General features: G+C 41.5%; 1 protein-coding gene across 1 annotated transcript in view; it reads right to left on the minus strand.

Annotated features, from left to right (window-relative positions):
• SCFD2 (sec1 family domain containing 2) overlaps nucleotides 1-13,834 on the minus strand; it is a 195,942-nt gene that overhangs the window by 136,565 nt on the left and 45,543 nt on the right. Inside the window, exon 5 of the mRNA XM_048510006.1 lies at nucleotides 1,139-1,388. Coding sequence (XP_048365963.1) covers nucleotides 1,139-1,388 — 250 coding nt within the window. The remainder of the gene's footprint in view (nucleotides 1-1,138; nucleotides 1,389-13,834) is intronic.

The raw sequence follows: 13,834 nt of genomic DNA on the forward strand, positions 1-13,834 counted from the left end.
ATGCCCATGCAAGAAATCTTGCTACAATGGATATTTGCCCCCACCATGCAACAAACATATGCGTAATCAGCCAATATAATTGTGAATTTATAAAAGTATACTGATCCTGGCTGCAGGTGTGGATTCAGACTAGATGTTTCCAAGTCTCTAAAGATTTCCATTGATGGAGTATAATTTTCCTGCGTCCTCGCTCTCACAGCAGCCAAAAATACCACTGGAAAGCCTGTACTTAATGGAGATGGGGGAGGAGGGAAAAATATGGGAGGAAATCCTGGTACCTATACAAACACTGGTCTGGATCCAATCTGAAATTATTTTGAAACTAGCACTGCTCTGAAAGATTCGTACAAAATCATTTTTGGCATGAACGTAGTGTTTCCAGGGTCTGTGCAAAATCCCCAAACCCCTTTACCTGTTCACTGCCCAGTCAGCTTCTTCTGCATTATTCATTTTTAAACTGAATCTTTGCACTGGGGATTTGATCCCAGTCAGCCAGGAATCATGCAACCAATGCGAAGATGCCACAAATCCATGAAACCAAGCACATTTGGTCTTATAAGTACGGAATAAAGCCTTTCCTACAACAAAGGTGAAGTACTGTGCTTCGAATGTAAAGAGATACTTTAACCCCCTATTTCTGCTCCTCTGAAAAATGACCAGAAGTGGGAAGGGAACTTTTTGCAGCTCACAGAAGTTTTGGTGCAGACCTTTTCAGTTCTGTACCGTTTGTTCAAGGAAGCTGGTATTCTACTTCTCTCCCCCCTGTAACCTGTCCCAGAAACCAGCATTACTGTACTCACTCTTTATTGACTTTATGTCAGTGATACCCCCAGGTGTCAATCTAAACCCTAGATTTCGTTGTGTAAATTTCGTTGTGCGTGCACAATGACAATAAAATGCTTATGCTTATGCTTATGAGATGGATTTATAAACTTCCTTAAATTGCCATGCCTTAATCCCACACATTCCGTCACCAAATGGGTAAATAATGTAATGTTGGCGTCCTGTATATGTCAGCAAAACTATTTTTAGCTGATGCAAGCATTATGCAACTTTAATCATGCCTTTCTTATTGGAATGATAAAATTCATGTTATACATTTAAACATAGTAACCTCCTGCAGAAAGTATACACTTACCTGTTATTTTTTGAAGTAAGGTAGATAGCTCAGGTTCATCGCAAATCGAATGGACAAGTGACTCTTTCACTTTTCCTTCAGCCTCATCTAACTCTTTCCCAGTACCAACTTCTCCTGTGATGGAATAAATATACACCAACAAGATGAGGACGTCTTCAGGGGTGTGATCGTCATCTGTCCTGTTGTTACGAGACTTGATTATTGGCACTAATTGGTTCAAAACACCGAGCAGTGCTGATTCTCCAAGATTCTGAAAAAGGAAAAAGGAAAACCTTATTTCGCAGTGCAACGAAGACATTTTTGAAACCCCGTTAGCCCATACAGTCATGGAACAGAAGGCTTAAAAACGTCACTAAGGAAATTAAGGAACTAACAATAACAATTAGCATTACAAGAAAAAGTGATGTTCATGATATTAAAGCTCACAATAATAAGAATAGTGTACAGGTGCTATAATTTTGCTGAAGAGGAAAATAACAGACTTCTTTCTCTTCCATCAGTAGAACTGTGAAAAATATGAGAGGAAGGGCCATTTTTCACCTTCACTACTGTCCCCCCAAAGAGTGTATTGAGGCCCATTGCTTTGGTGGGAAACTCACTGAGACCCCCACATAAACTGCTTTGAGTTATCCAAGGAAGAATAGGACATTATTGGCGACCGAGGCCAGCTTCCGCATCACTTCCTTTAAAGGGTTGAAGAAATGACAGAACAGCTGGTTCCTCGGCGACAAAGCGAACAGCACCTCCGGGAACACGCTGTTTCCCCTTCCCTCTCCCACTTACCTCGTCCCGGTCGTGGTTTTGCTGGCCTCTTAAGTCCCTCCCTCGCTGTCCCTCCGACCCCGCGGAGGTCGGAGGGCAGCGTACGGGGCTTAGGATACCAGCAAGGCGACGATGAGGACCTACTCCACAGGGACGCAGGGAAGCTGGAGAGGGAGAAGAGATCGCTCCGCGGCGAGCCGCCTCTCCCAAGCGGCGGCGTTTCGTTGGTCTTCGCCAAGACGCTTTGCGTGCGGAACGTTCCACCCCCACGCTGGCAGAATTCTTGCCGGCGTGGGGGCGCTTAGAGGCCATGCGGAAACGGCCAAAGAGTAACATTTACTGTAAATTTTATGTTAGCATCTTTCACAGAAGGGTTTTACAAATGTGATTTTAGATTCTTTTTTTTAACAAAACTTTTTACTGTGGACTTTTTTGTATACAACAATGAGCTACCTGATAATTCCGACTAGGGTAACAGTGCAAGATCTGCTCAAAAACAAACAAAAACATTTAAGATCAGTGCAGGAACATGTATTTTCTCCATGGATGCTATCTTGAATGACAGTCTCAGCTTTACTCAATGAAGGCGCAGAAAAATATGTAGTGCTGATGACATATTCCAGACACAGATTTTGTGGCTGCCCAGATCTGTTTAATTCAAGTAATTTCAGCAATTTAATTTCAGTCTGGAATATTGAGCACAGTGAAATAGATAAAAAATAAATATCTGAAGCTTGGATCTTGGTTAGATATCTACACATGTGAGGAGGGGGACAATTTTCATTAACTTCCACTCCAGAAAAAGAGAACTCTGCTTTCTTCCGAGTTATTCCTAGGGTCCACCATCCTCATCCCCCAGGAGGAGCATTTCAGGGAACATTTGGGCTGAGTGCATAGAAATCTAGGCAGGATCCAACCCTACACATTTTAAAATTGAGTTACTGCATGCTTGGAACATTTTTAATGCAGTAAGACCAAATCATAATTTTGTTTGTTTTGTTCACCAGTGCATGACTGCATAGAACTTTGTCTTTCTGTCTTTTTTTTAGAAGTGGTGATACTTTCATAATTTAATTTAATAATTATTAAATACAAATTATAGTCCTACGTTGCGTTTTCTTCTTTAGAATCATGTCTAAATGTGAGTATTTTGTATAAAAAGTCAGCTGTATTTTAACATAGATGTTATAAAGAATGTCAACCCCCACCTCCAGTTATAGGAGAATACCACAGAGAGTTAAGAAATTTGCCTCCAACAAAACCCTCTAGCAGTTTGCCATTAACTAGTCTGTCCATAATGATTAAGGAGCTCTCTGTGCTGTTACAAATCAATCAATTACACTGATTGAACAGCCATTAAAGCATAAGTTTTAAAAATGTAACCACCCGTGACCCAAATTTCCTGCTGGCTATGTTGGCCTCAGGTCAACCTTGTTGGTCTATCATCAAGGGGACAAATAAAAACAATAAAAAAGAACATAAATTCAGAGCTTTCCCAAGCCCCTATATATTTTTATAAAATCACACTGTTTAGGGTGGCTCCAAGTTTTAGTATCCTACTAGCCATTTCAAAATAATACTAAAAGCAAAAGGCATGAAATGTCTTTCCCCACCTTTACTGCTTTTTGTACTAACCTGGAGCCAAAGAATAGTCTACCATCTCTGAAGGAAAAACAGTGATGCCAGTGAGCATTTTTTCTGCAGATAGCCTTTGTCTTGGGTGGGGGAGGTAGCGTTGGAAAACAAAATAATACATGTTTTCTAAAGCAATTTGTTTCCCAAAAGTTATGATCAACGTTGCACTTTAGAATGTGTGAAGCCAAAAATAAAATAGAGCCATAATTGAGAAATACTTCTGATATTTAGAATTTTTATTACAAACGAATGTAGAATTCATTGGGGGGGGGGGGGCACCATTGAAAACTGTCCTGAATTTGTAAAATGTTGTGCTGTTTCTCTTATCCTTGAGTAATGGTCAGCTGTTCCTACATTATATTTCCATTTATTCATTTACAGTTGTTTAAGTTTTCAAACATTTCAATAAACTCCATGCAAAGATTTTTGCCACGTGCCATAACTTACTTCCAAAAAACTAACAAAAAAACCCTAACATCAGCTGCTCTAATAAGAGCGTCTTAATTAATTTATCCCTTTCAATCGGAGGTATAGCTACAATGTGGACATCTGGGGCAGCTCACCCTGGGCACCACCATTGCAGTCACATGGGGGTGTGTCAGGGGCGTGTCGGGGGCAGGAGGGGGTGCGCGGGCAGTTCATGCCCCAGGCGCAGTTCCCCCTTCCTTCATCACTGCTTTCAACAGCTGAAAATTTGTTTTATATTTACTAGAACTACTAATTAGGTCATGTTTACCTTTCATAAAATAAAAAATCAAATCAAATCTTGCTGTGGTTCTCTCTTGTGAGTGCTATTTTGCCAAAACTGTTTCTAGTTGCTAAATTATTATTTTAGAGTATCTTTTACACGTATCACCAGTGCCAATATATAAATTGAAAAAATAGCCTTTATCTTTAAATACTCTCAGTAAAGAAAGGGATGCCAGTAGTTAGAAAGTAGGCTTGTAGCTGGAGTATGGAAACCTACCAAATATTAGCTGTGGTGTGGCAAAATCACTTTCAAAATCCCCCGAAGTGAAGTTCTAATCACCAGGTGGAGCCTGGAGATTTCCCAGGATTCTCCAGACCTCAGAGATCAGTTCTCCTAGAGAAACTGGCTGCTCTGGAGGAGGGACTCTGTGGCATGAAATCCCTTCCTAGACTTTACCCTTAAATTTCCATGAATTTGCCAACCTGGAGTTGATGTCTACTGTTACTTCTGGTTCTTTATTTGATGCCCTGCCAACCAGAGTAGATATCTTACTTGGCACCAACATTATTACAGAACCTGAATATCCATGAAGTACTAGCAGTTAGGATTTCTTTTTTAATTCTAGCTCCTAGAATACTGTCTGGAAAATAAGGTGCCCCTCACAGAGCTGTTCATTACTAATCTGAAACAAATAAAATGATTTGTCCGGTTTTTTTAGTTTCAGAAGACTCCCCCCACATTTTTTCTCCTTTCCATATGTATTTCTTTCATTCTTTCATTCTTTCATTCTTTCATTCTTTCATTCTTTCATTCTTTCATTCATTCATTCATTCATTCATATATATCTGCACCTCTAGTGACGAGGTCTTTACGTAATCTGCATTGGCTCCAGGTAAAGTATGGGTTGGGTTTAAGGTTTTGGCACTAATGTTTAAGGCCCTAAATGGGCTGGGCCCCACATACCTATAGGACTGCCTGTCCCTCCATGTTCCTTGAAGGCTGTTAACCTTGGCAAATGAAACTCTATTGGTGGTCTCTAGCCCAAGGGAAGTCTGGTTTACCTTTTCAGCCCTAGTCCCTGCCTTGTGGAACACTGTGTCTGAAGAGACCAGACCCTGTGGGTTTAACTACAATTCCGCAGGGGCTGCACAATGGAGCTGTTCCACCAGGGATACTGTTGAGGCAGTGGTGTAGCGCCCAATGGGCAGGGGGGGGTCTTGCACCAGGCACACACCGGTGCGGGGGCGTGGTAGGCAGGGCTGCAGGGAACACATGCCCTGGGCACAGTTCCCCTTTGCTACAACTCTGTGTTGAGGTGACTAAGGTGACACATCATGGCCCCCCTTTTCCTCCCCTTCCTTTCTTTTCCCTCCTTCCCTCCTCCTTGTTCCTTCTTATTTTCCAAAATTATTCCCTTTGTTCCACTCCTTTTCCTTTCTCCTTTTCCCTGTCCCCTTGTTTCTGTTTCCTTCTGCTATGGGTCCTACCTAAATTAAATAACATTGGATATTACAGGAAGAGACGCAAGCTAAACCGACTGTTGGTCTGTGGGAGTTTTATGCCATGTATATTGTAAATTTATAGGATTTTATAGGATTGTTTTAAAGTGTTTATTATGGGTTTTATACTGTTTTATTAAATGTTGAAAACTGCCCTGAGCCTCCCTGGGAAGGGTGGTGATAAGCCTAATAAGTAAATAACAATAACCATCATGCTGGATTAAGACAATGGCCGATCAGATCCAGCAACCTGTTCCACATGGAGGCCAACCAGATGCCCATGGAAAAATCTGTTCATGTAACACTGTTATAACCTAAGGAACTGCTGCTATTACAGGAAAATCACCACTTTGAACATAAGGCTTTATTTTGAATTTTCCATATTTAACCCATACTTTCAGGCTCCACTAATATAATGACAAGCACATGGTCCCTTGCTCATCTCCTATTAATTTAGTCTAGCCACTGCTAGCTTATACCCTTCTTGGCCAAAAGCCCGGCAAGTTGCCTCTTGGTAAAACAACTAAGCAGCCAAGTATCCAAAACCACCTTTATTAAATTCAATTGAGAATGGAATAGTGCAGGATGAATTACAAAATCACTTGTCACTGAATTCATATTGCCCACTAAAAGGTACTTTCAGACAAGGTTTTTTAGGATGGCGTTTGTTGAGCAGGGGTGGAGTGAGCGGGAACTGTGCCCAGGGCACGCGTGTGCCCTGCGCCCCTGCCACAGCGCCACCTGCCCCCGCCATGCCCTGGAGCACCCCCGCCACGCCCCCTCCACGGCCCGGCCATGCCCCCGCCCTGTTGGCGCTACACCACGGCTGTTGAGGCACTTGAGTCTGCATTTGCAGTCTAAATGTTCTCTCTCCACAATGACTCCATAAATAGCCCTCCGGGGATGGGGCAGTATAAAAGCCTAATAAAATAAATAAATAAATAAATAAATAAATAAATAAATAAATAAATATTGTTTGGAAACTGCAGGCAGTCTCTAAACAGCAAGGGGATATGTCAGCCAGTATAGGACAGTACAGAAAACTGTATGAAAGCGGCTGATCCCCTGCTCAAGTACTGGTAGGAAATTTCTTTCATCCCTGCTGAGCAGCAAATTAAGAATGAAAGCCACAAATGAGCCTGAGGATCTTCCTGATGGGGCTGCCAACTTCCAGGTAGCACCTGGAGATCTCGTGCTATTAAAATTGATCTCCAGATGACCAAGATCCCTTCCCCTGGAGAAAATGGCTGCTTTGGTGGGTGGGCTCCAGGGCATTATAACCTGCTCAGGCCCTCCCCTCCCCCAGCTCCACCCTCAAAATCTCCACGTATTTTCTGACTCTATGGCTCATTCCGCACATGCAGAATAATGCACTTTCAAACTGCTTTCAGTGCTCTTTGAGGCTGTGCAGAATGGCAAAATCCACTTGCAAACAGTTGTGAAAGTGGTTTGAAAACACATTATTTTGCATGTGCGGAAGGGGCCTCTGTCTTCACTTCCCCCTCCTGCTACAATTCAAAATGTCCTCTGAAATTATGCTCCTGAAGGAAATGTTCCCCACTGTGAAGTGCGAGTCAGAGTTGTACAGCTTGAGGAGGAAATCAGTGAAAATAAATTTCTGTATCAGACATTTTCTGCTGAATCCAACTGAACGTTTGTAGATATAAAAATCCCTGCTGAATCCCTTAAAGCTAAAACTTTACTGTACTATCATGTCAGGAGGTACCAGCAAAAAGCTCCAGAAAAATGGAGCTCCAAAAAAAGGTTGCTTATCCAACTTACACTTACTTTATCTATTTAACATGCAAAAGGCAGGGGAAGATCTAATCTCAGCAAGGGGAAAAAAACTTCTAGAAAATATATAATTTCATTTCCTATTGCCTATTTTGGAATGTTGCCTATTGCTTTTAAATTAAATGCGGTTTATTCAAAAGGGGAAGCAATACATTTTTCTCTCAAAATGAGTGTCCAGATACTCATAGCAGAAATTGGGGTATCTGTGCATCACATTCACTGGCACTACTGAAATATTTCACTACTTCTACCTCCAGTTGCTTTGCAAAAAAACTGTACTGCAAATCCTTAGTCATCTGTCTTTTTCCCAAGCAGTCACTCCCTCTTCTTCAGAATTCCTCCCTTTTTTGCGGTACAATTTCCTGCCTCCATTAAACTTTTAGCCTTGTTCTTGTTTTTCCTCAGTGCAACCTGTCAGATTCTGTTCTTGATTTGATAATGCCATAAAGGGAAGGCTTAAACACAAACTAACTTCCTTTAATAACTAATTAAATACTTACAATTGCCAGATGCCAAATTTTCTAAACATAGATAAACACAATTCACCAAATTCTTGACTTTTATACTGTCAGGCGACAACATATTGCAGTGGTGGCGAACCTATGGCACGGGTGCCAGAGGTGACACTCAGAGCCCTCTCTGTGGGCACGCACGCACAGAGTTTGTCATGTGGGGGGTGAGAAGAACTAAAGCGCGATCCTTTACCTGGGAGTAAGCTCAGTTGCTGGCAATGGGGCGTGCTTCTGAGTAAACGCTCCTAGGGTTGTGATTCACCCGTTCGAAGTGTTGCACGGTTGCTTCACCAAGCTTACTTCCGAGTAACACGTGCCATAGAGCCAACCATTTTTTCTAAACTGAAACCTCAGTATTTAGGTTAAATTGCCGTGTTGGCACTTTGCGATAAATAAGTGGGTTTTGGGTTGCAATTTGGGCACTTGGTCTTGAAAAGGTTAACCATCACTGACATATTGTTACATCTGAGGTCAAATCTACAGTTATTCAGTTTGGTGGCAGTGATGGTCTGGGAATACGAATAAGATACTGACACTACCATTCAAAAAACAAAACAAAAACTAATATGGATCCCGAAACCTGAATTTTAATATTTACAAAAGTTGTGGGTCCTAGAACAGTCCTTTCCTCATCCTGTGTAGAACTCTCAGTCAGGAATGACTAAATATTAAGCTGAACTTAAAAAGGAACAAGGAGCCACGTGGTGTAGTGGTTAAGTGCTTGCACTGCCACTCACACGATCAGGAGTTCGAGCCCCCTGTGAATCAGATATCCTGGCAGCTGGCTCATGGTCAACTCAGCTATCCATTCATTCCTTGGTCGGTAAATGAGTACCTAGCACACAGCTAGGGGGTAAAGAATAGCCGGGGAAAGCAATGGCAAACTACCCCACAAAAACGGCTTGCCTCACTGCTTGCAGTGGTACCCCAGGGTCAAAAACGACTGAAGGGGAAACTTTACCTTTAAAAAGGAACAGACTAAACATGAACCCATTCGTGAGAAAGCCAAGTTGCAGCAACATCTTTATTATTTTAAAAGGGATTGAAATGGCATGAGCAGGCACTGTGAGGCCTGTGCTTCCAACACGCCCTTCACATTAACTTGAGCCTCAAAAGGATTAGATGCTTCATGAGGGAATCAATTTGGCAGCACCAAGTCTTCAGGACCATTAACAGAACTATGTTAAAGGTTCTCTCATTGTTGGCGTCCAAAAAATATGTGAAGCATTCCACCGATGATTTGTAGCCACCATTAGTGAGCTTTATTATGCTTATATTTTTACATTTCACAACTTGAACATTATACGTTTGAACCGTTTTGCATGTGGTCCAAATGTTGACCTTGCTGAAAAAGAGGAATATAAAATAGAAAGCGAACAAAACAAATTGCTAGTTTAGGCTTCTTTAGCGGGAAAGACTGGCAAAACCCACCCTCTGCCCCAGTGGACAGTCTGTCTCTCTGCAGCTTCCAAAAACAAGAATTTATGGCTGACCTTGAAGCAAATCTCCTGCTTCTTAAGAGATCCCAGAAGAGCACTAGTTTGCTATCTCTGTGCTCTATTCTATTTTAATCTCAACTTTCCTCCAAGGAGCTCTGGGTTATGTACCGTAGTTTTGCTCTCCTCCATTTTATCCTCATATCAGTCTCATGAATTAGGCTAGGCTGAGACAGAGCGGCTTAATGTAACCCATAGTTCCATGGTGGAGCAAGAAGCTAAACTTGGGTCTTCCAAAGTTTAACCTCTATGCCACACTGAGCCCAATGCTCCTGTGGTTCAGCTGTGCATTGCCATAATACTGGAATATCACTGACTCTTGGATTTGTTACTCCATAGAGCAACACTTTAACACTCTTGAAGTCCAAATATATTCAGCAGAAGGAATAATTCAAGGGGGCTTTATATTGGGGTTGCCAATTCCAGGTTGGAAAATTCCTGAAGATTTGGAAATGGAGCCTCAGGTGGGGATAGAGCTCATGGAGTATAATGCCAATAGAGTCCACCCTCCAAAATTTGTTTTCCATAGAAGAACAATCTCTGTAGACTAGAGATCAATTGTAATTCTGGGAGATTTCTAGGTTGGCAATCCTAGTTCAGATATCAGATTTTCCTTATTGCATAGGTGAATGACACGACAAAATATATTCCACATGTTCTTTCCCTATGTTCTTAAGAGATTTCACTGGGGCCCAGCTCTGTACCATTACAAATGGGAACAAGGAAGGTCAGCACATAAAGACTCTCTTAGTGATTGAGCCCAGTCTATAGAATGTTCCTCCATATGATACTGGATTGGATTTCATGGATCTCTTCCACTATTGGTAGCACCTTATTCAAGTGCAAAGCATCTATCTCTAATGCAAGTGGAACAGCATCGGGGAAGGCATCTTATGCTACAGGAGGAGTCCCAAATATGATACACATGAGCATCATGGCACCCCCAACACATTTTCTGGCGTTTTAGGAAGTAGGTGGAACCAGATAGGAGTTTGCTGAACAAGGCTTCTGGATATTTAGACTATTTCCTCTTTAATACTTACAACAACCCTGTAAAATAAGCAATGTTACGTGTATTTTACACATGTGAAACTCAAGAGACTTGGCTGTATCAACCATATTTGAAGCTAAAATATTTAAATCAAAACCTTCTAGACTCAGAGTTCCTACTCCCAAATGGTAAAAAGCTCATTTTTAAACCAAATTGCCAAGGTTTTATTTTATGATTTATTAGGGACAACACCCCCCACCCCACACACACACATTTCGCTTAACAGATGAAAATACTACTGTACACATTTCAGCATAATAGTTTCCTTGTTAAAAAATAAATCAAATTTCTGCAAATTTAATGGAATCAGAGAAAAGAGCACCCTTTGTTCCTGCTTCTGTCAAGTCCTATTTTTAGCAGCAACCTTAAATGACTAGTAGGTGGTCCACTTTCACTGTGGAAAAAGAGGGGTGGGGGGAAAGGGGGGTATTTTAATTAACCCAGAACTTTGACGAGATTATTTCACAAATACCAGCGAATCTTCAAACAAGGGCACATGCTGTCCATTTTATTCACAATGAAAAAGTCCTTAAGACGGATTTTGATCAAGATCGGCCTCCCTACTTGTAGCCCACATTTGTAATGTTTATGTAAGTGGGGGATATAAATCTTTTCCAAATGAACCCCACTGTTCCCTGACCAGACGGCTTGTTATAAACGGCCTGTTTCCGTTTTGCCTGCTTAAGCAAGCAATGCGGAGTCTTGCCCTGGACCTACTGGAACTAATTTAATGTGTTCCAGGTTTGATCCCAGCTCTGTCCTCCCAGCTTTTACGGGTAGATTTTACACAGTGGATTACTGCTGACTTTAACAATGATTCATGTGATAAGTGGGGCTTGATTCGTTTGGGCCAGTGCAGAAAATGTGCTCCGACAGCACAAGATGCCACCAACAGTTGCTGGAAAGGAGACAATCCCGACTCCAAATAAAGGAGAGCACACCCAAGGAACTCAGCCCTGCACACGAAAAGTTAAACGCCAAAGCCCCGAAACAGAGCTAAACCTTATTGTCTTTGAACAAATGAGAGACAAGATTTTGCAGACTGTTCTGTTTGACTTGGAAGCGAGCCAAACAGGCATTCTGATGAATAGGCTTTGTACAAAAGGGGCTGTGCTTGCTGTTCAAAACACATGACCACCACAGGAGGGTAACAGACCAAGCAACTCTTCCTGTTCTTTATGGCTTCGCCCATGATTATTCAGAAAACAGGACAACAAAAAGCAGTTTGTTACACACATGTGCACATTAAAAGACGTGAGCAATATATCTGAAGACATTAAGTATAGCATGATGCAGTTGGAATCAATGCTAGCAATTTTTAACTTTTTACAATAACGCTCTCTGTTTTATCTCCCTATATATATATATATCCCCCCCTCTCTCTCTGGAATTTGTATTTTACTAGAGTCTAAGCAAGCCTTCCATAAAACAACGGTAGATGGCAGTATTGTACTAAGGTAGACTTTTCACTACACTTTTCGTTTTAGACTGAAAAGATAGAAGATTTCTCGGCATTAAATCTCATCCTTGTCATCATAATTTTCCAAATGCAATAAAGCTTCTGTTGAACTAAAGCAGACATTTACTTTTTATTTGCCCTGCTTTATTTGCAAGAAACATGCTAAATAGTCAGTGATTAATGACGGAAATTTATTTTAATACTGTCAACCCTCCCCCGGCCGAAATACTATTCAGTGACAAAACCTGGAATGACTGATTTCTGATTCTTAAAAGAAAGAAAAGAAAGAAAGAAAAGAAAGAAAAGAAAGAAAGAAAGAAAGAAAGAAAGAAAGAAAGAAAGAAAGAAAGAAAGAAAGAAAGAAAAAGAGCAATGAGTAATCTTTGACATAAAGAGATATCCTCTTGAACAAATGGAGAGGTGTTTTCAAAGGTTTAGTATAGACCATTGTTTGCACCTAGCCCACGAATTTCCTTCTATACAACAGAGTTGCTTTATGTTGATAACGGTTGGCAGAAATGCCGAGCAAGGAAACAAACTGGCATTAACTAAGAAGCACCATCTCAAAATGCTTTTTTTCATTCCCTTTAGGGAAGCAACGTCTCGGGGGGGGGGGGTCCTCGTTGCTAGGTCCTGACAGTACAGTCAGTCTACTGAGGAGTCTCTGTAATGGACAAAGGGCATATGCTTTAGTACAAACAATAATTACTTAGTCTTCTTAATTTCTCGGGGGCTAATTGGCTGATGGGATCTCTTTCCCACTCTCCAATTTCCTGAAGATCACTAAGCAGAGTGAATAATGATGAGACTCATAAAACCACAAACTTAACCCGATTATTGCTTACTGATTATAAACAAAAATTGAGGGGGGGGGGAGCAAAAGGGACATAAGAGGAATTGAAAAAAAATCCTCACAGGATGAAACAGTACTTCTTCAATGCTTTCACAAATTTAACCTAAATAGTATTCAGTACAATCATTGTCAAACAGAAGGGGAGAGGAGATGCATACAGTTAAAAAATATGGCCATTCATCTCTGTTTGGCATGAGACAGTGGATCCAGAGCATTCCACCGTGATCAGATGAGCAGCCCAATGCAGATGGGAGTCTGAACTGAGATCCATCTCTGCATCAGCAACACATGCAGTAGGCAGCTTAAAACATTTGTGTATGTGTGCCATCAAGTTACTAATGATGACCTCACAGGGTTTTCAGGGCAAGATATGTAGAGAGGTGGTTTGTCACTGCCTGCTTCTGCATGGGCCGAGAGAGCTTTAAGCTTAAAAAAGGAGGGAATGTTTTCCAGCTATCAAGGTTGGATGAACCTTCTCTTGTCTCCACCTTGTAACTGACTAGAAGATGGACATTCAAATACACTTTCAAATGTTGATGTCACCTCATTGCTTTAAATGGGATGCACAGTACAAATGAAGAGCTCTCTTACTAGACTAGGGCCCCTTCCACACGTGCAGAATGACGCACTTTCAATCCACTTTCACAATTGTTTGCAAGTGGATTTTGCTATTCCGCACAGTAAAATCCAGCTGCAAAGTGCATTGAAAGGGGATTGAAAGTGCTTTGTTCTGCATGTGCAGAAGGGTCAAGGGCACGAGTAGCTTAAAACGGGTTGGGCAACCTTTTTTGACCAACTGCTAAAAAAACTGCAGCTACCAGTGTGGGAACTGACATGCTGGCAAGCAAAAAGGGAGAGGAGAGGAAGGTGTTCCTTAACAAGAAGTGGTTAGCACCTCAGTCTTTGTCAGGAAGAAAACCGGCCCCGCATGCCATGCAAAATAG

The sequence above is a fragment of the Sphaerodactylus townsendi genome, linkage group LG10, assembly GCF_021028975.2.
Source record: "Sphaerodactylus townsendi isolate TG3544 linkage group LG10, MPM_Stown_v2.3, whole genome shotgun sequence".
Taxonomy (NCBI): domain Eukaryota; kingdom Metazoa; phylum Chordata; class Lepidosauria; order Squamata; family Sphaerodactylidae; genus Sphaerodactylus; species Sphaerodactylus townsendi.